At 38.2% G+C, this 23,273-nt stretch overlaps 1 protein-coding gene across 1 annotated transcript; it reads left to right on the top strand.

Moving 5' to 3' along the window:
- The first annotated feature begins 9,553 nt into the window (after positions 1 to 9,553).
- On the top strand, positions 9,554 to 22,935 carry LOC121389373 (tubulin beta-4B chain-like). Its single transcript, XM_041520969.1, has 4 exons — positions 9,554 to 9,709; positions 13,344 to 13,452; positions 17,156 to 17,511; positions 20,882 to 22,935. Exons 1-4 carry the CDS (start codon positions 9,653 to 9,655, stop codon positions 21,695 to 21,697), a joined length of 1,338 nt encoding a protein of 445 aa, XP_041376903.1. The 5' UTR covers positions 9,554 to 9,652; the 3' UTR covers positions 21,698 to 22,935.
- The last annotated feature ends 338 nt before the right edge of the window (positions 22,936 to 23,273 follow it).

Genomic DNA, 23,273 nt, shown 5'->3' with positions numbered 1-23,273 from the left:
CCACTAAATGCGTAGAGCACAAAATGTGATTTAAATATTTTAATTTTTACGTTCTACTTGACCGGAAAATCGCACACGACAAATATTGTCCTGGCTTGGCCAAACGCCATGCGACCTATGACCTGTGGGTGTGCCTCGGGGTATCCCTTTTCAAAATATTTGATGCACCCTTATTACGCGTGCGCGTAATGGATCTCAGGCACGTGTTGCTGGTTTGTTCACGAGACATTGGTCAACTGCACGGGTGGGTAACGACCAGGTGATTTTAGTTCATAACCTCCACTAACTTGTTCGGTCATTTCCGGTCAGTAGGTCGCACACCTGCCGAGTTAAGCAAACTGATTTTCAAATTATCAGCTGTCAAAAAATACATATATGACAGATTAAAGAAAAGGATAGGAATTTGTGTTGCACGACACCTCAGCACTTTTTAAATTACGTTTATTTGGTGTGTAATAAGGTTATTTTGACATTTGGTTGAGTGAGAAAGAAAGAGAGATAGTGGAAGAGAGAAAGAGAGACAGACAGACAGACAGAGAGAAAGATACAGAGAGAGAGAGGGGGGGAGGGGGGAGAGAGAGAGAGAGAGAGAGAGAGAGAGAGAGAGAGAGAGAGAGAGAGAGAGAGAGAGAGAGAGAGAGAGAGAGTGAGAGTGGAATATATAACTTTACACCTTTCCAGAGCCACTGAAACTGGAAGAGAGCCGGATCTGAAACGTTCAGTTTAAACAGAAGAATTGAAGTTTGTTAATATTTTATAAACTATACTATCTTTGATCCATGAAATTTTAATGTTAATACTAGTATATGAATGAATGAATGAATGAATGTTTAACGACACCCCAGCACGAAAAATACATCGGCTATTGGATGTCAAACCATGGTAAAGGCAAAACTAAAGTGATGAGCAACATCAATATAAAAATTCAACAGTTTAAAATACTAGTATATAGCATAACATAACATAAATTGTATTGTCAAAGTTTGTTTGTTTTGTTTAACGACACCACTAGAGCACATTGATTTATTAATCTTCGGCTATTGGATGTCATACAGTTTAGTAATTTTGACATGTAGTCTTAGAGAAGAAACCCGCTACATTTTTTCATTTTTCCATATACACCATCCCATATACAGGATAGCACATACCACGGCCTTTGATATACCAGTCGACGGGGATCGATCCTAGACCGACAGCGCGTCAAGCGAGCGCTTTACCACTGGGCTACGTCCCGCCCGTAATGCCAAACTCACATACGTCACACGGTATTTAATATTATTTATAATACAAATTTTATGATCATAGTTTTAAACATTTTAGTATATGTATCTTTTACGTGTGTTACGTATATATATGTATGCTAGTTTTTATATTTTTATTTTATTGATAGTCTGTCATAGTTCCCGTAAGGAATGGCTTATGTACTTTTATACAGTATTTTAAATTGCATTTTATTATTATATAGATAAGGTGAGACTTTAATAAACTAATAAAATATCTGTCTCTCTGGTCTTAAAGGGACATTCCTGAATTTGCTGCAACTTTTAACGTGTTATCGACTAACAGAGCCTTTTTAACGATTGTAATTACATATCAGATATATTTTTTTGCATAAAATATTAGTGGTTGTACATAAAAGGTGTTTCTGGTCGTTCTAATATTTTTACTTGGTTAAATTTCATTTTATTTCCTAAAATATTATTTTATCGTACACACGAAATTATTTGAAAACAGAATCCATTTCCGTACAGCCGAAGTATTTCTCAAAATGTATATTTCGTATTTTAAGAATCGCACGTACGTCTGAGAAGTAAAAGTTATTAAGACGAGCTTTAGTCTATTTTTAAAGAGTATTCACTCTATTATAACTTTATCCAGATGTGTTATAGGTTTATAGATTAACCAAACTTAGTGTCCATTTTCACAGGTTAAAAGTAGGGTATCAATAATTTCGTACGTATAAAAAACAAATATATGAAGAAACTGATATTCGAAACAAAAACTAATGTATTTAATACTAATATGCAATTTTAATCTTTAGTTGGTTAATATCTGTTAGCATCAAACATCTTAACAATGGCGGCAAGTTCAGAAGAGCCTCTTTAAGTTTTGATTGATTGAATTTTTCTTTTTTCTTCTCTTTTTCTTTAAAAAAGAAATAATAAAATATAAAAAAGCCTCTGTATTTTTTCCCTCACCCTGACACGACCGGGTCATTTTAAGTTTTTTGACCTCAGCAAAAGGCTGTTTGGGGTTAACCAGACTTGCCCGACGTGACCCAGACCTGGTGGGGTTACGTGACCTCCACGATGACCTAAGTCGGGTGTTTTCGACTGCGTGACACGCGTAACCCTCGATGACCAAACAAGAAGGCTATAATTTAGGCGTTGCTAACAAAAAAGCCTCTCAAATCGGTAATCCAACAACAATAGCTAATAGAAGCCGGTTTTGAAAAGCACTATTTAAATAAGCAGGCTAAAAAAAAACACTTAATAGAGTTTGTCTTTTGGACACATTTTAAAGGTTAGAGTAAAATGGACAATAGAAATTAAACGTGCCCACCAGACCGGTTCGTACCCCGGTCGCGTGGCTTACTTCTGGTCAAGTTATTAAAGTATTGTAACAAATTGGGCCACGTGGCCTCATTGTGATTGTTAGTTTGAAGTCATTTTGTCACTCGGTTGTGTCCGTCCGTTAACACATGCAGTGCAGCACAAGTCTGCTAAAATTAATATGCATCAAAATCATCATAATATGGTCATTAACAACTATGGATGAAGTCGCCGCTTCATATTCAATTAATTATATATATAATATATTACTTGGTGATTTGGCAGTTTTATTGTCCACAGTTATATATAATATGAAGAGTTCAGATCAGCTCAAACTTGTTTTACATGCCTATATCCTCCCAGGGTTCATGTATGTCTCTCATGGGCCCGGTAACACAAAGCACTCGTAACACTTCCGTCAGACGTACACAATACATCATGGGTGGTGTACGTCTGACGTAAGGTTACGAAAGTAAAGTTTGTTTTATTTAACGACGCCACTAGAGCACATTGATTTTTTATCTTATCATCAGCTATTGGACACTGACATCATTCTGATACTGTTTTTAGAGGAAACCCGCTGTCGCCACATAGGCTACTCTTTTTACGACAGGTAGCAAGGGATCTTTTATTTGCGCTTCCCACAGGCAGGATAGCACAAACCATGGCCTTTGTTGAACCAGTTATGGATCACTGGTCGGTGCAAGTGGTTTACACCTACCCATTGAGCCTTGCGGAGCACTCACTCAGGGTCTGGAGTCGGTATCTGGATTAAAAATCCCATGCCTCGACTGGGATCCGAACCCAGTACCTACCAGCCCGTAGACCGATGGCTTAACCATGACGCCGCCGAGGCCGTTTAAGTGTTACGAGTGCGTTGTGTTATTGGGCCCTGGCCCCAACCCTTGGCATGGCCAGTAGTTTGGTTCAGGATAGAATACATAAACAGCACCAGACCTTGTTTAAATGGGCTTGCACCGGCCTCGGTGGTGTCGTGGTTAAGCCATCGGACATAAGGTTGGTGGGTACATGGTTCGCAGCCCGGTACCGGCTCCCACCCAGAGCGAGTTTTAACGACTCAGTGGGTAGGTGTAAGGCCACTAAACCCTCTTCTCTCTCACTAACCACTAACAATTAACAACTAACCCATTGTCTTGGGCAGACAGCCTAGATAACTGAGGTGTGTGTGTGTGTGTGTGTGTGTGTGTGTGCCCAGGACAGCGTGCTTGAACCTAAATTGGATATAAGCACGAAAATAAGTTGAAGTGAAATAAGCTCGCTTTTAGGGGTGGGACGTAGCCCAGTGGTAAAGCGCTCGCCTGATCAGAGTTTGGTCTGGGATCGATCCCCGTCGGTGGGCCCATTGTGTTATTTTTCGTTCCAGGCAGTGCAACACGACTGGTATATCAAAGGCCATGATATCTGTTATTCTGTCGGTGGGATGGTGAATATAAAAGATCACTTTCTACTAATGCAAAAATGTAGCGGGTTTCCTCTCAAGTCTGCAAGTTGCGGGCGATTCGGTGCCACAGGTTCGAGTCCCAGCAACGGCATGAGACAATCTGTGAGGCCAGGGATTTCATTATCCCCTGCGCCAGTGTGCTAATATCTGTGTATGTAAACGTCAAATCCGACATACATACAATATATAGACATCCATACATCAATGCATACAAATAACGTTCAAACATGCTCGTTGTGGGTACAGTAATAAATTCAGAGTTTGTACCTAAAAGGAAAACAGGAAGTTGATGGGGTGTTAACGGCGTGGTATGGTCAGTTCGGAATAACATTTAATGAAGTAAGTCCTGGATAAAATGTTCACACGTCAAAACGAACCAAAGGAATTGACCGCTGGACCGAAAACATACATAATTTCTACATTTTAGATGGACAATAAATAAATAAATAAATAAAAAAATAAATAAGAGAAATAGTTTGTTTGTTATCATCGGCTACTGGATGTAATTTTGACATATATAGTCTTAGAGAGGAAACCGCTGCATTTTTCCATTAGTAGCAAAGGATCTTTTATATGCACCATCTGACAGACGGCATAACACATACCACGGTCTTTAATACACCAGTCGTGGTGCACTGCCTGGAACGAAAAATAACACAATTGGTCCACCGACGGGGATCGATCCCAGACCAAACGCTGATCAGGCGAGTGCTTTACCACTGGGTTACGTCACGCCCCTATTTTTAAATTTACAGATGCTGAAATACCATTTTGCAGCCATTTCGGGAGGTTATATATTTAAAACGTCAATATCAATAACCAGTAAAAAAAATAAAAAAAAAATAAAAAAAACTTAGGGGTTGGGGGTGCAATTGCCCCTGTTTCCCCCGCTAACTACGGCCCTGACTGTAACTCCTTTACCAGCAGAGCGCGCGCATATCGATTCACGCTCGTCTCAAAACCCAAAGGTCATACCTGTTGGCAATTTGTCTCTGTTTACCTGAGCCATCAGTCTACCTGTCTGGAGAATTCCCAAACACCGATACATGACAAACGCCAATAAACTCCGCCCGTCGACAACGCGAGAATAATTGATTTTTAGTTGAGAACAATATTCCTGGAACACCATTAAATATTCAGTCAGCACGGCAGTTTCGGCAACAGGTATAAAATCGATTAATACTCGGGTTGTATTGGTTTTCGTCTGATTTTTTTAAATTAGCGTGCAAAGTATATTGCTTTGTGTGATATGGAATAAATTTTCGTTCCGCTCGGAATTATTATCTGAAAATAGATTTCTGTTCTGATACTTCTCTCAATAAAATAAGTAGACATTTCTTTCTGAATCGATTCCCTCCGATGTGTCAAGGTAATTATGGATCCAGCGGGTGTGTGGGGCGTTTAAAGTACCCTTTTTAGTAACAAAATGTTTAATTCATCACCCACAATATACAAAGGTAAGTCAGCCTAAAAACGTGTTTCTGACATTCTTTATTTCAAACTTCAAAGCCCTTACAGATCTTGCCCTCTTTGGAAGCTCCGCTCGTTTGTTTTTTTGATACCCCGCCCTTAACAAATTCTGGATCTGCCCCTGCTAGGACATTTGGGTGTGTGTGTTTGTGTGTGTGCGCGTGTGTGTGTGTGTGTGTGTGTGTGTGTGTGTACGCATGTGTGTGTGTGTGGGGGGGGGGGGGGGTCTACCTCCCGACCTGTGAACTACGACGGTCAGCAGTAACTTAGGACTACGGTAATTACGGCACGGTAATCACTTCTTTAATAAACACACATTTTATTTTTGCCAAAAAATATACATTTTGTAGGCATACATACATATTTATATATAAAATAATATAATGTGCACATTGCGGGGAACGATATGTAGCATCAGGTTACAATCGATAAAATTCTATAGTAAATGGGTAATACATGTATAACAATAATATACAATATAATAACATATATCATATATCAATGTTGTCTGTTCTAAGCGTGGTAGCAGTGTTCAAATACTTACACAATTTAATTAGCTGTTTTGAATTGTCGCTGGACAGCAGTTGCGTTAATTTAAATGTTGATGGTTTATTATATTAAAAAGGTTTAATATATTTATGTCTTATGTTACTGTAGAAAGGACACCCTAGAACACAGTGATATTCGTCTTCTATTACATTCATACTGCACAGACTACAAATTCTATTATTCCTGTCAATATTGTGGCATCTGCCCGTTTCTGTAAAGAGATTATGGGAAGATAATCTAAAATTACTCAAAATATGGTTGTATTTCAGGGCAATAGATTTCTGAAGGTAAGGTTGTGAGCAATAATTATTAACAACGAATTTGTATAACAGACATTTTGGAGAATTGTTGAATACAGCATACATAGATTGGATAAATTGATCAGTCATTTTCTTACCGGCCTTGGTGGCGTCGTGGTAGGCCATCGGTCTACAGGCTGGTAGGTACTGGGTTCGGATCCCAGTTGAGGCATGGGATTTTTAATCCAGATACCGATTCCAAACCCTGAGTGAGTGTTCCGCAAGGCTCAGTGGGTAGGTGTAAACCACTTGCACCGACCAGTGATCCATAACTGGTTCAACAAAGGCCATGGTTTGTGCTATCCTGCCTGTGGGAAGCGCAAATAAAAGATCCCTTGCTGCTAATCGGAAGAGTAGCCCATGTAGTGGCGACAGCGGGTTTCCTCTCAAAATCTGTGTGGTCCATAACCATATGTCTGACGCCATATAACCGTAAATAGCATGTGTTGAGTGCGTCGTTAAATAAAACAGTTCTTTCTTTCAGTCATTCTCTGTTTGAATAGTGATATACTTCAGCAGATCTATTCAACTCAATGGGTTTTTCCTCGTTCCAACCACTGCACCACAACTGGTCAAAAGCCATGGTATGTGATGTCCTGTCTGTGGGAAAATGCATATAAAGGATCCCTTTCTTCTAATGGACCAATATAGCGGGTTTCCTCAGAGGACTACGTGTCAGAATTACCGTATGTTTGACTTCCCATAGCCGATGATTAATAAATTAATGTGCTCTAGTGGTGTCGTTAAACAACCCCCCCCCCTCTCGCCGGTAATTACCATAGGTGTACGGGCTCCAATTTTTTTAGGGGTGGGGGGGGGGTGGGGGCAGGCTACCTTTTGCTCAAATTAAATGAAAATGCTCGAATCTTGATATCAACGTGTATTCATCTTATCATCACTGTCTAACAGCTATATAATAGGGTTGCAAACGAATCGCCATGTATTTTTACATGGATTTCAACTAATATTGAGGGTAGAATGATGGAAATACATGGTGAAAGGGTTTCAGGCCAGCTCATTTTGCCCGAATATCTGTATGTTTGTTTTCGCTAATTTGATTCGCTCCAGCCAGTGCACCACGACGGGTACATCAAAGGCCGTGGCATGTGCTATCTTGTCTATGGGGTGGTGCATATAAAAGATCCCTTGCTGCTAATTGAAAAGAGTAGCCCATGAAGTGGCGACAGCGGGTTTCCTCCCTTAATATCTGTGTGGTCCTTAACCATATGTCCGACGCCATATAACCGTAAATGAAATGTGTTGAGTGCGCCGTTAAATAAAACATTCCTTTCTTCTTCTTCCCTAATTTGATGGCTTGCTCTAGTTGGCCCCCACGCCTGTCCCCTATCTCGTACACTAATGATAATCTCGGCCTGATAATCTCGGCCCGCATCTAATTGTTACTAAATGCAAAGAAATACAAACCTAAATATAGTCAATAAGGAATTTTATAAATATTGTAATAAAGTTTATATATTAAATATTTGTCCCGAGTTGTATCTACTCGTAAGGTTAGAGCTGCAACGAATACAGTGGTGGTGGTGGTACTGTAATAAATTTGATAAAATCATACATATATACATACATACATACATACATACATACATAAAGAACATCCTTTTTATGGATGCTTCGATAGCTCTGAGCGCATCGTGGTTAGTCTTGCAATTTGCAGGCGATTCGGTGCCACAGGTTCGAGTCCCAGCAACGGCATGGGACAATTTGTGAGGCCAGAAAGGATTTAATTATCCCCTGCGCCAGTGCGTTAATATCTATGTATGTAACAGTCAACCTCGACATACATACAATATATAGATATCCATACATAAATACACACACACACACACACACACACACACACACACACACACACACATACATACACAACTTTTGGCAATTAAAATTAAAATGCCAGTAGCAAAATAGTTCCGGCTTTCTTGCAGTGAAGATAACACTTTCTACAGTGAGGAATAACATATTTTAGAGTGAAATAGTGAAATTTTCACTCTAAAATGTGTTATCGTCACTGAATGACTGATAACACTTTTACTTCACTGATATTTTAAGATATTTCACTAAATGTTATATAATAAACATTCCAATCCTTTTCTTCGGCTGTTTCTCTAACGTAGTATTAATGTGGTCTCTTCGTGACAGGTTATTTAGCTGAATATAAATGGAAAAATTGAATCGCATCACCAGGGCCGTAGCTAGCATGGGGGCAAGGGGGGCACTTGCCCCCCCCCCACCCAGAAAAAATTCGAAAAGCATTATAGAAACTTAAAGAAAAGAAGTTTTAGACTATTAACTACTCAGTTGACGCATTCATCCCCCCCCCCCCCCAAACAAAAAATCCTAGCTACGGCCCTGACCACAGCTTAATTTTTAACAGTTCACAGAGAGTACAGAAAGACCTAAAATAATAATAAATACCCCCCAAAAAAAAAAAAAAACTTTTTTTTTTTAAATTGCGTGTTTCCGTGAACCCGACGCTATCTAAGAAAAAGGATCGACTCTAAATTTATTCGATGTTGTTTTGTTGTTGTTTTATTTAGGAGTTAATATAGTTGTTTTGTTTGTTGTTCTTTTAAAGTGAAAAAGAAAAAAGAAAGAAAAGAGGGGGGGGGGGGGGCGACCTACCCTACATTTTTAGGCTAAATGTTTTAGGTAGATGTTCGGGAGGAGGGGGTTATTATTTATTTATTTGTTTATTTGTTTGGAAGTGATTTTTTTCTTTAGTTTTTTATTTTTTGTTTGGGGTGGGGGGTGGGGGGGTTGTTGTTGTTTTTGTTGTTTTGGTTTTTTTTTTGGGGGGTAGTGGTTTTGTTTGTTTTTGTATATTTCTTGTCAGGGGGTATAGCGTGCTTTGGACCGGGGGAGGGGGCGGGGAGTCAACTATGAACATAGCGGTGACAGCAACAATTTTCAAAAGTTCAAAAAAAAATGTAATTAAAATAATATATATATTTTAAATATTTATAAAAACGAAAGGCAATATTTTTCAAAAGAACTTATTAAATTGACGTCTAAGTGTTCCTACTTTCAACTCTGTTAATTCACAAATTTAAATGTATCATGATTATTATATTAGGAATATCCCTATTGGTTCCTTTAAAAATTCAAACCTATCAAGCACCTCTTTTCATCGTTTTTACAGCTGTCTTACCAAGTACGACGATTGAAAAGAACCAATCAGCTTTGAGTATTTAGTTAACACGGCAACACGTGATTTTGTAGCTCAAAGATCACAGGAAAACTTCGCCGTTCTTCCGGGCTTAGTCACACATCGTCTGCTGTGTTAGTGTTGACGCATCATCACCATGAGAGAAATCGTTCACCTCCAAGCTGGCCAGTGTGGGAACCAAATTGGTTCCAAGGTATTTAGCAAAACGACCACCACAATATTAAAATAATCGCTAAACTAAATAGTTGCCTGTTGATAAGTTTTACAAAGTTTTTTTTGTCTCTTTAAACGTGACCTACTTTTATGATCGCTGAGCTCGATTCGAAGGATTGTCGACGAATTTCAGTGGACGTTTTTAAGATATTAATATTTACTACACATTACAATATAGGGGTGGAGTAGATTTCTAAATAACCCAGTTATACGATATCGTAAGTATTATACTACATGATGTGATACATAATTTATAATAAACACGTTGATATAAACCGGAACTAGGTCAAAACTGGGTCGAAGTGGATAAAGTATAGCGAAAACTGGAAAGTTTTCCTAATCTTCATTTCCATCACCTTCCCACCCCCCAAAAAAAAACTAAAACAATTTGGTTTTTTTGTGGGTTTTTTAATTTAAAAACATTTTTAAGGATTTGTTGTATTTATAACTTAACATTGTTACACAGGCACAACGGAAGCAAGTAGACATTGGAGTGGGGGGAGGGAGGAGGGTTGACCGAGATCGATTAAGCGAAGCACCTGAGTTTTTATGGGGGTTTGGGGATATGTTACCAATATAATGGTGAAGAATTATTGGGGGGGGGGTTAGACCCCCAGGCCACCCCCTCTTCTCTGTTGTGCCCGTAACACTGAGTAATGCAACATTATAGTGACCTAGTTACGGTATTGTAATGGAAACTTTCGCCTACGTCTCAGTTAAGAAGACGGTGTCGATGTCAGCGCTATGCTATCTTATCTACATTACTCCAATCATAGATCTCTGAAGATGCTGGTACCTGGGTGGATGGGATAGTGGGTGCACAACAGGCAGAAGGACTTTTCCTACATTCCAGCATGCGTGCTAATACTATCACTTACCCTAACAATAAATTAGTTAAACCTACGCTTGAATGAACTGAATGCTGGAACATTTGGAAGTCTTGCCGAGCCAATATATAAACACATAATGTTATAAACCAGGTTCTGGACATCACTGACTCAATGTCTGGGATCGATCCCCATTGGTGGGCCCAACCAGTGCATCACGACTGGTAGATCAAAGGTAGTGGTATGTATTATCCTGTCTGTGGGATGGTGCATATAAAAGATTATTTGCTACTAATGAAAAAATGTAGCAGGATTTTCTCTCTATTTTAATCTAAATTTACCAAATGATTGACATCCAATAGCCGATGGGTTCGACCGAACCCCCCCTGAAATCACTTTTTTTATAATTTAATATATCTGACATTATATTTACTCAACAGAAATATATGCCCAATATCTCTGCAATCTATTTTGGAACCCCCCTTTTCAAAATCCTATATATTGGAACCCCCCTTTTCAAAATCGTATGTACGCCAGGAGAATACTGTTACAGGTCAATTTTAAATTATATGAAGATTTACACATTTTTTTTCAATTATTTCCCTTGAATTAAGGATATAAGAAAATTTGTTGGTTCCATTATGTGACATGTATTGCTTTAGCAGTATTCTCAGAATGCTTGTCAAAACAATTTCTTTATAAAATGGAGTGATTATGAGTCGGGTAGGTTGGCAATGCCCCCTTCCCCCGAAAGCCTGTTAATTTAATACTCTAAACAAGGACGGAACAGCCACAGATCTAGGCTTCAAAATATAATGGCAGCCATGCAGCAAATTGTCACAGTGCCCTAGTCATATGCCCCAATGCCCTGAAAATTATTTTGCATGTTACTAACTGGTCATCATAGTCAAATGGCCTTGCCCTGTGATTTGCCAAATTTGAGGCCTTCATATGATGCCAGATAACTACTCTATTTCTTTTCGCAAACATAAAATTAAGTTTTAAAAGCCTGTTCAAACACAACCTTACTATGTGCGGCACCCCTTCCTTTCAGAAGCTCCTGGTGAAACAGGATTTGTTCCAGTTGGTACACATGTGGTCAGTTCTGTACTTTATATGGGAGAGGGGTGGGATGTAGTTCAGTGGTAAAGCGCTTGCTTGATGTGTGGTCAGTCTGGGATGGATCTCTCGGTCAGTGTGCCCATTAAGCTATTTGTCGTTCCAGCCAGTGCACCACGACTGGTATATCAAATGCCTATGTGTGGGATGGTGAATATAAAAGTACCCTTATTACTAATGGAAAACTATAGTGGGTTTTTTCTCTTTCAAAATTAACCAATGTTTGACATCCAATAGCCAAATAAATCAGTGTGCTCTAATTAAACACACCGGCCTCGGTGGCGTCGTGGCAGGCCATCGGTCTACAGGCTGGTAGGTACTGGGTTCGGATCCCAGTCCAGATACCGACTCCAAACCCTGAGTGAGGCAAGGCTCAATGGGTAGGTGTAAACCACTTGCACCGACCAGTGATCCATAACTGGTTCAACAAAGGCCATGGTTTGTGCTATTCTGCCTGTGGGAAGCGCAACTAAAAGATCCCTTGCTGTTAATCGGAAGAGTAGCCCATGTAGTGGCGACAGTGGGTTTCCTCTCCAAATCTGTGTGGTCCTTAACCATATGTCTGATGCCATATAACCGTAAATAAAATGTGTTGAGTGCGTCGTTAAATAAAACATTTCTTTCTTTCTAATTAAACAAAACAAACATTAACTTTAATATGGGAGAGGTTTGCAGTGCTAACAAACCCCCATTTCAGAATTTTTTAATAACAATTAAATATTAACCTTAAACTATAAAATGCGGTAATTAATGACTGGTAATACAGTAACTCACAAAACTATTTAAACAGAAACTTCTGTGTTAAAAGACTTTTCAAATCATGCATAATGTCGAATAACCAAAGTTGTCTGAGGTATTCCAAATGTCGAAATTCACTAGAAATTTGGCAAGGCATGGCAGACTAAGCACTTTGGGGGCATTTTCACCATTTTCAGGGCATGTTTTGTTTTTATTAAAGACAAAAAATTACTAGAAATTATAATTTTTAAAAACAAAATAAATGAATGGCAAAGTTTATAACATGGATATTTTATTAATAAATATCCCTGTTATAAATTTGCTGTTCATATTTTTTTTTTAAAGATTGAGTTAAATTTTTCATGGTGATTTACCCCTTTTGTTTTTTACAGAGTTATGGTCCTTGAACTTAGGTGATAACGTATATTTGTTGGGGCTGGTAGGTGATATGTATTGCTTTAGCATCACTTACTCTCAAAATGCTTGTTTCTATCACTGGTGTATAACTCCTGTGTCTAGAGCTGGGTGGTATACCATATATACCGTTCGGTATCGATATCATGTCAATACTGATGTACTGTACCAAGCAAATTTAAAAATACTGAAATTTTGGTTTTGAAAAATGTTATCCGCCATTTAGTAAAGCATTATCAATATATCTTGATGAACGCAAAATAGCTGAAAATAAGAGAGAGATGAGGGCCTTGTGTATGGAATTTAATTGTATTTAGATGAAATTAGCGGGTGAGACTTAATTCAGGCATGCATTTAAAGCCGAAAATACTGCCCAATATCGGTATTGTAATATCAGTATTGAATACCGTATTGATACCGCAGTAAATCACCCCCAAAATAATGATGCCGATATCAAACTTGAATTTTCAATACTGCCCAGCTGTACCTATGTCTAGTTACTGTTTTATTTTTCAGTTCTGGGAAGTGATATCTGATGAACATGGCATCGACCCAACTGGAACCTACCACGGAGACTCTGATCTTCAGCTAGAGAGAATAAATGTCTACTACAATGAGGCCATTGGTAGGTCCTTCAATTTCAGTATGGTCCTAGGGATGGGACGTAGTCCAGTGGTAAAGTGCTTGTTTGATGCGCAGTAGGTCTGGGATTGATTCCTGTTGGTAGGCCCATTGGTCTATTCTCATTCCAGCCAGTGGTATGTGCTATCCTGTTTGTGGGATGGTGCATATAAAAGATCCCTTGCTACTAATGGAAAAATGTAGCGGGTTTCCTCTTTAAAGACTGTATGTCAAAATTGCTAAATGTTTGACATCCAGTAGCCGATGATTAATAAAGCAATGTGCTCTAGTGGAGTCGTTAAACAAAACAAACGTTTAACTTTTTCAGTATGGTCCTTGAAACCAGATGCATGTGGGTCATGGGAAGTTGTGATGGAATTTTGAGTTGGGCTGTCAATAGTTGTGCAAATAGATAAATAGATAGTTTTCCTATTTGGAATAACAAGGTCAGCCGTTTTGAATAGGTAAACATGGCCTTAACCTACAAATTGTAAGAAAGTAGAAGTAACTTCTCCCTTCCCAGAAAAAAGGGGAGAAGTTTGATAAAAAAAACCCCACCAAAAAACAGTTATCAGTACATTTCGTAACATTCCGCATTCATTTGAAAAAATTCTGAAGTATGCACACTGTTCTAATCATAATATTTCGATAAAATACTGCTGCTTCTGGTTTAAAAATTTAAACAAAACAATTGTATGTTTCATTAAAAATGTGATATTATTTAGGAGTTGATAATGTGCTGTTATGTTAAAATGAAAGCAGTACCGGGTAATTAGTATTTTCTGGCATTACTGAAATTAATATGGTCAAGAATTAATAATTGACTATTCATTGCAAATGGTGCGACTTGCCTCGATGTACAGTTTGCAGTCCTTGGTTTTTGAAAATTATAGGCGAGTGGAAAATTGATCACCTCAATATGCTAAGGCGAGTGAAAAATCACTCTCCAAAATAAATAAAATGGACAGTGTATTTTGACTGATATGTCTACAAAATTGTTTATTATATTAGTATCTTGTTCAACAAAGAGAAATACCAGTTTGATGACTGCATGGAAGCCACTGCCATGTTTTTAATTTTTATTGTTTTAATAAAAGGACCTTCCTATCAGCTAAATGAGCTATGAAAACTGTTGATTTTTGTAAACAATGGAAATAAATATACCCATCTATTTTACGTGCGCCGTTTGTTGAGTGTAACATACGCTGTTTTTCACACTTGTCAGAATGAAATTACATGCACTGTATACATGCACATGCACGATCACTCCACGCACCTTAAAAAGCAAGGTCCGAGTTTGGCACCAGAGCAAAAACACTAACTGATAAGGTGCCAAGTGCTCTATGACACTAAACAAGTCGGGGTCTTGATGTTTGTTGTGCGATTTTACTTCTCAATACTGCTAAGTGCATAACTTTAACTATAGATATATTCACTTTAAAATTTTGTAAATAAATTAATCGAAGTAAGTAAGTATTAAGTTTGGTAGGTTTTTCTAATTTTGATTATTTAGAGCAGTTAATCGGGACACAAAGTTAACATTTTGAAAGTAAAAGAATATTTATAGCAAAATATTTAATATTGGTGCATACAGTACTTTGATAAATATAAAAGTGGAAAATAATTTTTTTTTGAAACTTACCTGGATTTTTAGTGAATCAATATAAAACATTGCTTTATGGAGAGAACTATTCAGTTTAGATTAGCCTTACTAGTTTTCACATAGTAATACAGAAGCAAGACCAAGTCCTTATATGTGTTAGGTTACAAGAAAGTGCTTTTACTTTTAGCACCAGGGTTGAAAAAAATCAGATTTTAAAAATGTAAATCAGATTTATTAGATTTTTTTTTTTACTTTAATTTGGAGCTTCTGAATTGAATACTTGCTCCCAATTAAATACACAATTTGGAAGCTTCACTGCATTCAGAAAGGAAATACCTCGAACATCTAGAAATGAGGCAACAAAATGCATTTTGGGGATTATTGAGTTAATGTTTAAGTACTTGGTGTTTAGACAGGATGGCTATATAAGGTGGTTTGACATGTGAAGTCACTCTAGAGCATCCCCAAATTCGTCCAATTTACCACATTGACGCAGAGTGGCTTCACTTGACACCTTCTATTGTGTTGATCTCCCAGGATCATCCCAACCATAGATTTGAGGGAATTGTCACTGATCAGTATGACTTGTTAGACTACATGGTGTTGAAATCTAATTGCAATTCAATTATAAATATATGTAAAAATAATTATCTAGCGTAAGTAACAATTGATTTTAAATAACACTTCATTTTTGGTACTGCAAGTTAACTGATAAATCACGTTTACAAAATAATCAATAAAAATAAATGCAATAATCATAAAAATCAAATGAAACAATAAATAAAAAAAATAAAAATGCATGATTTTTTTTTTTTTTTGCAGTGATTTAAATCATGATTTAAATCAAATGATTTCAATCAAACAACTCTGTTTAGCACGCCTGTGTGATTAGTAAATGAAACTGAATAAAGCGATCATGATAGAAAATGTGTTCAGATGGCATAGTGCAACTAACGCAATTTGTTTAGGAACAGACATTAAAATTAGGTCACATTTATTCAAAAATTGGCAAAAAAAATTGATTTTCGTTGCAATCAACTGTCATTTTGTTTTTCCTTCACCTGGCCTCAAACAAATGTATATTCCCCTCAGGATAGTAGTCTGGTCTGAACATCCCAAACAGCCAATGGGATGGCCTAAAAATCTTCCATTGAGTCCTCCTTCCTGTTCCGGTCACATAACTGTAACTTCCTTCTTTCTCCTTAGCTGGTTTGGTTAAGACAGGATGATCCCTGTTTTTGTAACCAGTCCCATGTGCAACACAGTGGGGAATGTGAATGCACTGCATGTGGTATAGTGTTAGTTCATTAGCTTCACCCTTCCATATTTATACACTGAATTTGTCCTTTCAATTGGACTAGAGGCGTGGGATGTAGTCCAGTGGTTAAGCACTCGTCTGTTTAGGGTGGATCCCCATCGGTGGACACATGGGACTATTTCTTGTTCCAGCCAGTGCACCACGACTGGCATATCAGAGGTCATGGTATGTGCTATCCTGTGTGGGAAGGTGCATATAAAATATCCCTTGCTACTAATGGAAAAATGTAGTAGGTTTCCTCTTTATTATCATATGTCAGAATTAACAAATGTTTGACATTCAATAGCCGATGCTTAATAAATTAATGTGCTCTAGTTGTGTCGTTAAAAAAAACCCCTTTTTTCCCCCTCTATGATCACATTTAAGAATTAACATGTTTGACATCCAATAGCCGATGATTAATAAATCAGTGTGCTCTAGTCTGGCTGTGTTGTTAAACAAAACAAACTTTCAATTGGACTGTCTTCAAATTGCTCGTTCCAGCCAGTGCACCACGACTGGTATATCAAAGGCTGTGGTGCATATAAAAGATCCCTTGCTGCTAATTGAATTAAGTGGCGACAGTGGGTTTCCTCTCTCAATCTGTGTAGTCCTTAACCATATGTCTGATGCCATATAACCGTAAAATACAATGTGTTGAGTGCGTTATTAAATAAAACATTTCTTCCTTTTTTCCCCAATAGCCGATGATTAATAAATCAATATGCTCTAGTCTAGTTGTGTTGTTAAACAAAACAAACTTTCAGTTGGACGGTCTTCAGATTGCACCATTCTCATGATTTTTAGGTGGGAAATATGTTCCCCGTGCAGTCTTGATCGACTTGGAGCCAGGAACCATGGACTCTGTGAGATCGGGACCATTCGGTCAGATCTTCAGACCGGACAACTTCGTCTTTGGTCAGAGCGGCGCTGGAAACAACTGGGCCAAAGGTCACTACACGGAGGGCGCTGAGCTTGTGGACACTGTCCTGGACGTGGTCCGTAGGGAGTCCGAGAACTGCGACTGTCTGCAGGGATTCCAGATGACACACTCGCTAGGTGGTGGTACTGGTTCTGGGATGGGCACCCTGCTCATCAGCAAGATCCGGGAAGAGTACCCAGACAGAATCATGAACACGTTCTCGGTCGTCCCATCACCAAAGGTTTGTATCATCTTGTGGGGGGGGGGGGGGAAGCAGAAGGTTTTTGTGTGTGTTAAAGGACACCTCAGCATATTTTAACATGTGACAATGCAGGGCTCTGAGAATTGAAAATCTGCGTGACCCATTTATCGGTTGTGCAGAAATAAATTTAGGCAACCCATTTCCTTTTTGCATAGCCCGTTATATCCAAGTGAATGGTGCTCCAAATTTTACATGAACAAAAAAATAGGATACACAAAATTAGATTTGCGTAATTTTCAGAGGCCTGCAGTAGGCTAGTCAGGCTATTTCTTGCTACAGTCAGCAGGGATGAAAGTTCGGCGGAATTCCACCTTTTTGTTGCGCCAAATGTTTTTTTTTTAAATCCGCCCCTTTTCAACTTTCATTCGTTCCGCGTAAAATTTCCGGAGTTTAGATCCAACTTTAGATCTAACATGGCTGCGCCCATTGTGGCCGCCATATTTGTTTATTCGCCATTGGCCAGACCAATGCGCAGATCGTATACATTGGTCGCGTCATGTTGGACAAAATGGTGGTATTGTTTGCGAATGCGAGTGGGTTCGCAAAATCGGTCAACCTGGTGTTGCCGTTTGTGCTTGGTGCAATGACAGGGTGAAATACGGCGGAAAAGGCAAATCACACTTGAAAAAGCATGCGAGTAAAAGCCAGCATGTCTACGCCAGCACATCCTCGGCCAAAGACATATCCATAATTTGGTAAAATTATTTCAGCCCTTTTTGGGAAAAGTCACTTTCATCCCTGGTCAGTGCATCACGACTGGTACATGAAAGGCTGTGGTATGTGCTACCCTGTCTATGGTATGGTGCATATAAAAGATTCTTTGCTACTAATAAAAAAATGTAGCGGGTTTCCTCTCTAAGACTGTCCACATTACCAAATGTTTGACATTCAATAGCCGATGATAAATAAATCAATGTGCTCTAGTGGTGTCATAACAAAACAAACTTAGGTGTCTTAATACAGAGAGTATTTCATGCGTGCTGTCATTCTGTTTGTACAAATTTTAAATTGATACAAACAAAAACTCTAACAAATACTTTCAGTCAGTTAACTAAATGAGACATAAAAATGCAGAGCTAAGACATTGGTAAAATGTCACTTATTTGCTAAGATAATGTAAAATGTCACTTATTTGCTAAGATAATGTAAAATGTCACTTATTTGCTTAGACAGTGTAAAATGCAGACCTGTCAACCTTTAGTCAAGAGAAATCAGGAGGTGTGTTGAAAATGAAGGAGATTTTGTCAAAAAACAGGAGATTTTTTAACTTCACACAATTTAACCCAAAATCGCAAGGTTGTTGTAAACATTATTACAATAAGTTATATGAACACTACATAATGTCATATATACTTGTTAACCTTAGATCTTGGCTTTAAAAAAAGTAAAAAATTAATTAAAAAATAAAATAAAAATATGTGTGTATATATTTCTTTTTAAAGTTTAAATATTATTATGATTTAATAAATATTTTAAAAAAAAATCTTTTTTATCCAAAAATGTTAACATTAACAAGAAAATAATAAAATTAATTAGTACATTTATGGCATTACACTTACAGGTTATGTTACGTCATCATTTGTGACAAATTTATATAAATCTTATTTAAAAAAAAAAAAGTGTTTTATTTAACGACGCACTCAACACATTTTATTTATGGTTATATGGCGTCAGACATATGGTTAAGGACCACACAGATTTTTTTAGAGGAAACCCGCTGTCGCCACATAGGCTACTCTTTTACGACAGGCAGCAAGGGATCTTTTATTTGCGCTTCCCACAGGCAGGATAGCACAAACCATGGCCTTTGTTGAACCAGTTATGGATCACTGGTCGGTGCAAGTGGTTTACACCTACCCATTGAGTCTTGCGGAGCACTCACTCAGGGTTTGGAGTCGGTATCTGGATTAAAAATCCCATGCCTCGACTGGGATCCGAACCCAGTACCTACCCGCCTGTAGACCGATGGCCTAACCACTACGCCACCGAGGCCGGTCATAAATCTTATAAATTAATATTCAGTTTTTACTATAATGAGGAACAGTGGTGTGGTACTTATTTAAAATCATTATAATGATGCAATAAACATTGTATTTCCATTAATACTAAGTAAAACCTCATTACGGACATTGTGTGAAATATACCGGAATTATACCCATTTCCGTGGATAACTTTATATCAAACACAACATTTATTAATTGTAAAAAAAAATCTATTGAAGTGTACCCTTGTTGCCAACATTTTACCGCACAAACATACAAAATTAACTGACACAAGTATGTTTATATAGCTAATTGGTATTTTCTTTGTCTTGCTGTGACATGTGATTTTAACATGTATCGTGTATATTGCTGTTAACTCTGGGCCAGAGTCTGGCACTTCAGATCCGTCATACCCTTATCTTATGTTGGCAAATAGGGATTGATTTTTTTTTATGCCTACAAAAATGTCATTTAACAGGAGAAGTTGTCTCCTGCGCAGATTGTCAGGAGATTTCATCAAATACCAGGAGACTCCTGCTGAATCCAGGAGGGTTGACCGGTCTGGTAAAATGTCACTTATTTGCTAAGACAATGTAAAATGTCACTTATTTGCTTAGACAATGTAAAATGTCACTTATTTGCTAAGACAATGTAAAATGTCACTTATTTGCTCATTAAAAACACTGAATCTCCTACGCCACATATTCCTCAATGAGAACAATACCATGTAAATATATTCAAACAATCTTTCACATTTTATCTTCTATGCTTTAGGCGAATGATTAGCAGGACATTTACAAAATAAACTTTTAAATATTGGTACTGGGTGGGGTTAAACAGTCTTCTGTTCAAACCAGGAAAAGGTGCGCTGAAGCAGTGGTATGTGCTGTCCTGCCTGTTTGGAAAGCACATTCAAAAGATTGCTTGCTGCTAATAGAAAAATGTAGTGGGTTTCCTATAAAAACTACATGTTGAGTTCTAACCAGTGCACCACAACAGGTTTATCGAAGGCCCTGGTATGTGCTATCCTGTCTATGGGATGGTGCATATAAAAGATCCCTTGCTACTAATGGAAAAATGTACATGTAGTAGGTTTCCTCTGACTCTCAAAATGGCAATATGTTTGACATCAATAGCTGATGATTAATAAATCAGTGTGCTCTAGTGGTGTTGTTTAAAAAAACCACAAAAAAAACACATATCAGTTGCCAAATCTTTGACATACAATGGTCAATGATATATTATTCAATGTGTGCAACGTTTTGCATTTCCATAACTTCTATCCATTTTCTTGTTTCAAACGAGTGAAATCTCTCTTAATCAGTTAATGGATTGTCTAAACATTAAAAAAAAAAAATTTGTTTCAGGTATCGGACACTGTTGTGGAGCCATACAACGCCACCCTGTCTGTCCACCAGTTGGTTGAGAACACTGATGAGTCGTACTGCATCGACAACGAGGCTCTGTATGACATCTGTTTCCGTACGCTCAAGCTCACCACCCCAACATACGGCGACCTGAACCACCTCGTGTCTGCCACGATGTCCGGGGTGACCACCTGTCTCCGATTCCCCGGCCAGCTGAATGCTGATCTTCGCAAACTGGCAGTCAACATGGTTCCCTTCCCGCGACTTCACTTCTTCATGCCTGGATTCGCACCTCTAACCTCCCGCGGTAGCCAGCAGTACCGCGCCCTGACGGTCCCCGAGCTAACCCAGCAGATGTTTGATGCCAAGAACATGATGGCTGCCTGCGATCCACGTCACGGTCGCTACCTCACTGTTGCTGCCATGTTCCGCGGTCGCATGTCCATGAAGGAGGTTGATGAGCAGATGTTGAATGTCCAGAACAAGAACAGCAGCTACTTCGTCGAATGGATCCCCAACAACGTGAAGACGGCCGTCTGCGACATCCCACCACGTGGTCTCAAGATGTCTGCCACCTTCATTGGCAACAGCACCGCCATCCAGGAGCTGTTCAAGCGCATCTCTGAGCAGTTCACTGCCATGTTCAGGAGAAAGGCTTTCCTCCACTGGTACACTGGTGAGGGTATGGATGAGATGGAGTTCACTGAGGCAGAGTCCAACATGAACGACTTGGTCTCCGAGTACCAGCAGTACCAGGAGGCTACTGTTGAGGAGGAGGGGGAGTTTGAAGAGGAAGAGGGTGAAGAAGAAGCCTAATATAAAAGATAGATTTACCATAATGGTATTACTACTCGTCTTTAACAATGCCAGAAAGTAAAGGGACAAAAGATATTTAGTCTTGATTTTCAGTAATGCAGACTGGGCGATTCCACGGTATTCATTTTGTTGTGGGCGGGACCTTTTCGATTTTAACCCTTGATATTTATTTTAGTATTTATAGTAGAAACTTTGTATTAATAATACATTTAAAATGCACAAGGGGTGCTGCACTGAGCAGAAAAAAATCATGTAAAATAGTATTGCTTATGGCTAATAGTAATACAAATGTTTGTATCATTATTGCAACTGTCTTACATCAATTAATAACTGAACAATACTCCTAGGTTGGTGTGTAAACTATTTTTAAGGACTAATCATAAACAAAACAGAAATTCTTGCTGATGGGTCAGTTAAAATTGTTTCATGTTAATTTGCTAAAAAAAAAAAAAAACCTACTAATTTATGTTATTAATGATACACAATGCAATATTTTATGTAAAACTCAATAGAAAACAAGTTTTTGCACTGCAATCCATGTAATTAAGAAAATGTCCGCGGCGAAAAAACAACATGCCATTGAAAAAATAAAAAAATGACTACAGTTCAACTCAAAAAGTGCCCTGGAGAATAGAGAAGTCTGTTGGCAATAGCAGGGGTTGTTCTGTAATTGTCTGAGCATCCTTAATAGGTATGTTAATTTGAATTTAGGCAGCTACAAATGTGTGTACACATACACACTAGCATCATCCCACAGACAGGATAGTACATGCCAAGGCCTTTAATATACCAGTTGTGGTACACTGGCTGGAAAAAGAAACGGACCAAGAGGCCCACCAACAAGGATCTTGGACAGATCGCACATCAAGCGATGCTTTACTGCTGGACTACACCCAGCCCCTATCTTAACTGAAATTGATTGGCCATAAAAAAAAGTAATGGCTCTTCGCTGCACAAATGCCATGGAATCGCTCACTTTCATTAATTTATGAAAAACACGATTTTGCTCATGTTTTGTTATAAAGTTTGGAATCCTTTTATTATTCCTATTCTACATTTGACCAATCCTTTTTACAGGCTTATTACTTACTGTTAATAGTTTACATATATATATATGTACTAGTATTATGGGTGTATGATTGACGTTTAATGTATTTTTCTACTTCTGTGTAAACTTTCATCTACTCTTACTGTCGTCAATTAAAAGTGCAATTTCGTCAATAAAAAGTGCAATTACATGTTTGTCTTTGTTATTAATTTTAAGACAGTATTTTGTGTATGATATTGTGCAAGTGATCTTCTACAATTGATTCAGTTAGGCTCGAAATTGTTTTAGTTTTGCAACCATTATAGTCTTGTTTTAGATACACATCTAATGCTAGAGTCAGACTACCAACTGCCAGCACAAAGTTTACCAACTTTCTGCGGTCACTTCTTCGAATGTTCAGTTGCAAGTCTGAGCGCTCTTTCAACTCGATTCTCGTATATCTCGTTGTTGTTAATCTAACCTGTCCTAAGTTGGCATACTTTATACTGGCAGTTGATAGTCTGATACTAGCATTGTGCTCGTAAATAA

This window comes from Gigantopelta aegis, chromosome 14 (assembly GCF_016097555.1).
Source record: "Gigantopelta aegis isolate Gae_Host chromosome 14, Gae_host_genome, whole genome shotgun sequence".
NCBI classification, from domain to species: domain Eukaryota; kingdom Metazoa; phylum Mollusca; class Gastropoda; order Neomphalida; family Peltospiridae; genus Gigantopelta; species Gigantopelta aegis.
Note: the sequence above shows the minus strand (reverse complement) of the source record. Positions and strands in the feature narration are given on the sequence as shown.

Bases quoted from the DNA above. Each gene is read 5' to 3' on its own strand.
- LOC121389373 (XM_041520969.1), top strand. From the start codon at position 9,653: ATGAGAGAAATCGTTCACCTCCAAGCTGGCCAGTGTGGGAACCAAATT. The intron at 9,710-13,343 runs GTATTTAGCAAA...TTTATTTTTCAG, and splicing joins GGAACCAAATTGGTTCCAAG to TTCTGGGAAGTGATATCTGA. The intron at 13,453-17,155 runs GTAGGTCCTTCA...CATGATTTTTAG, and splicing joins CTACTACAATGAGGCCATTG to GTGGGAAATATGTTCCCCGT.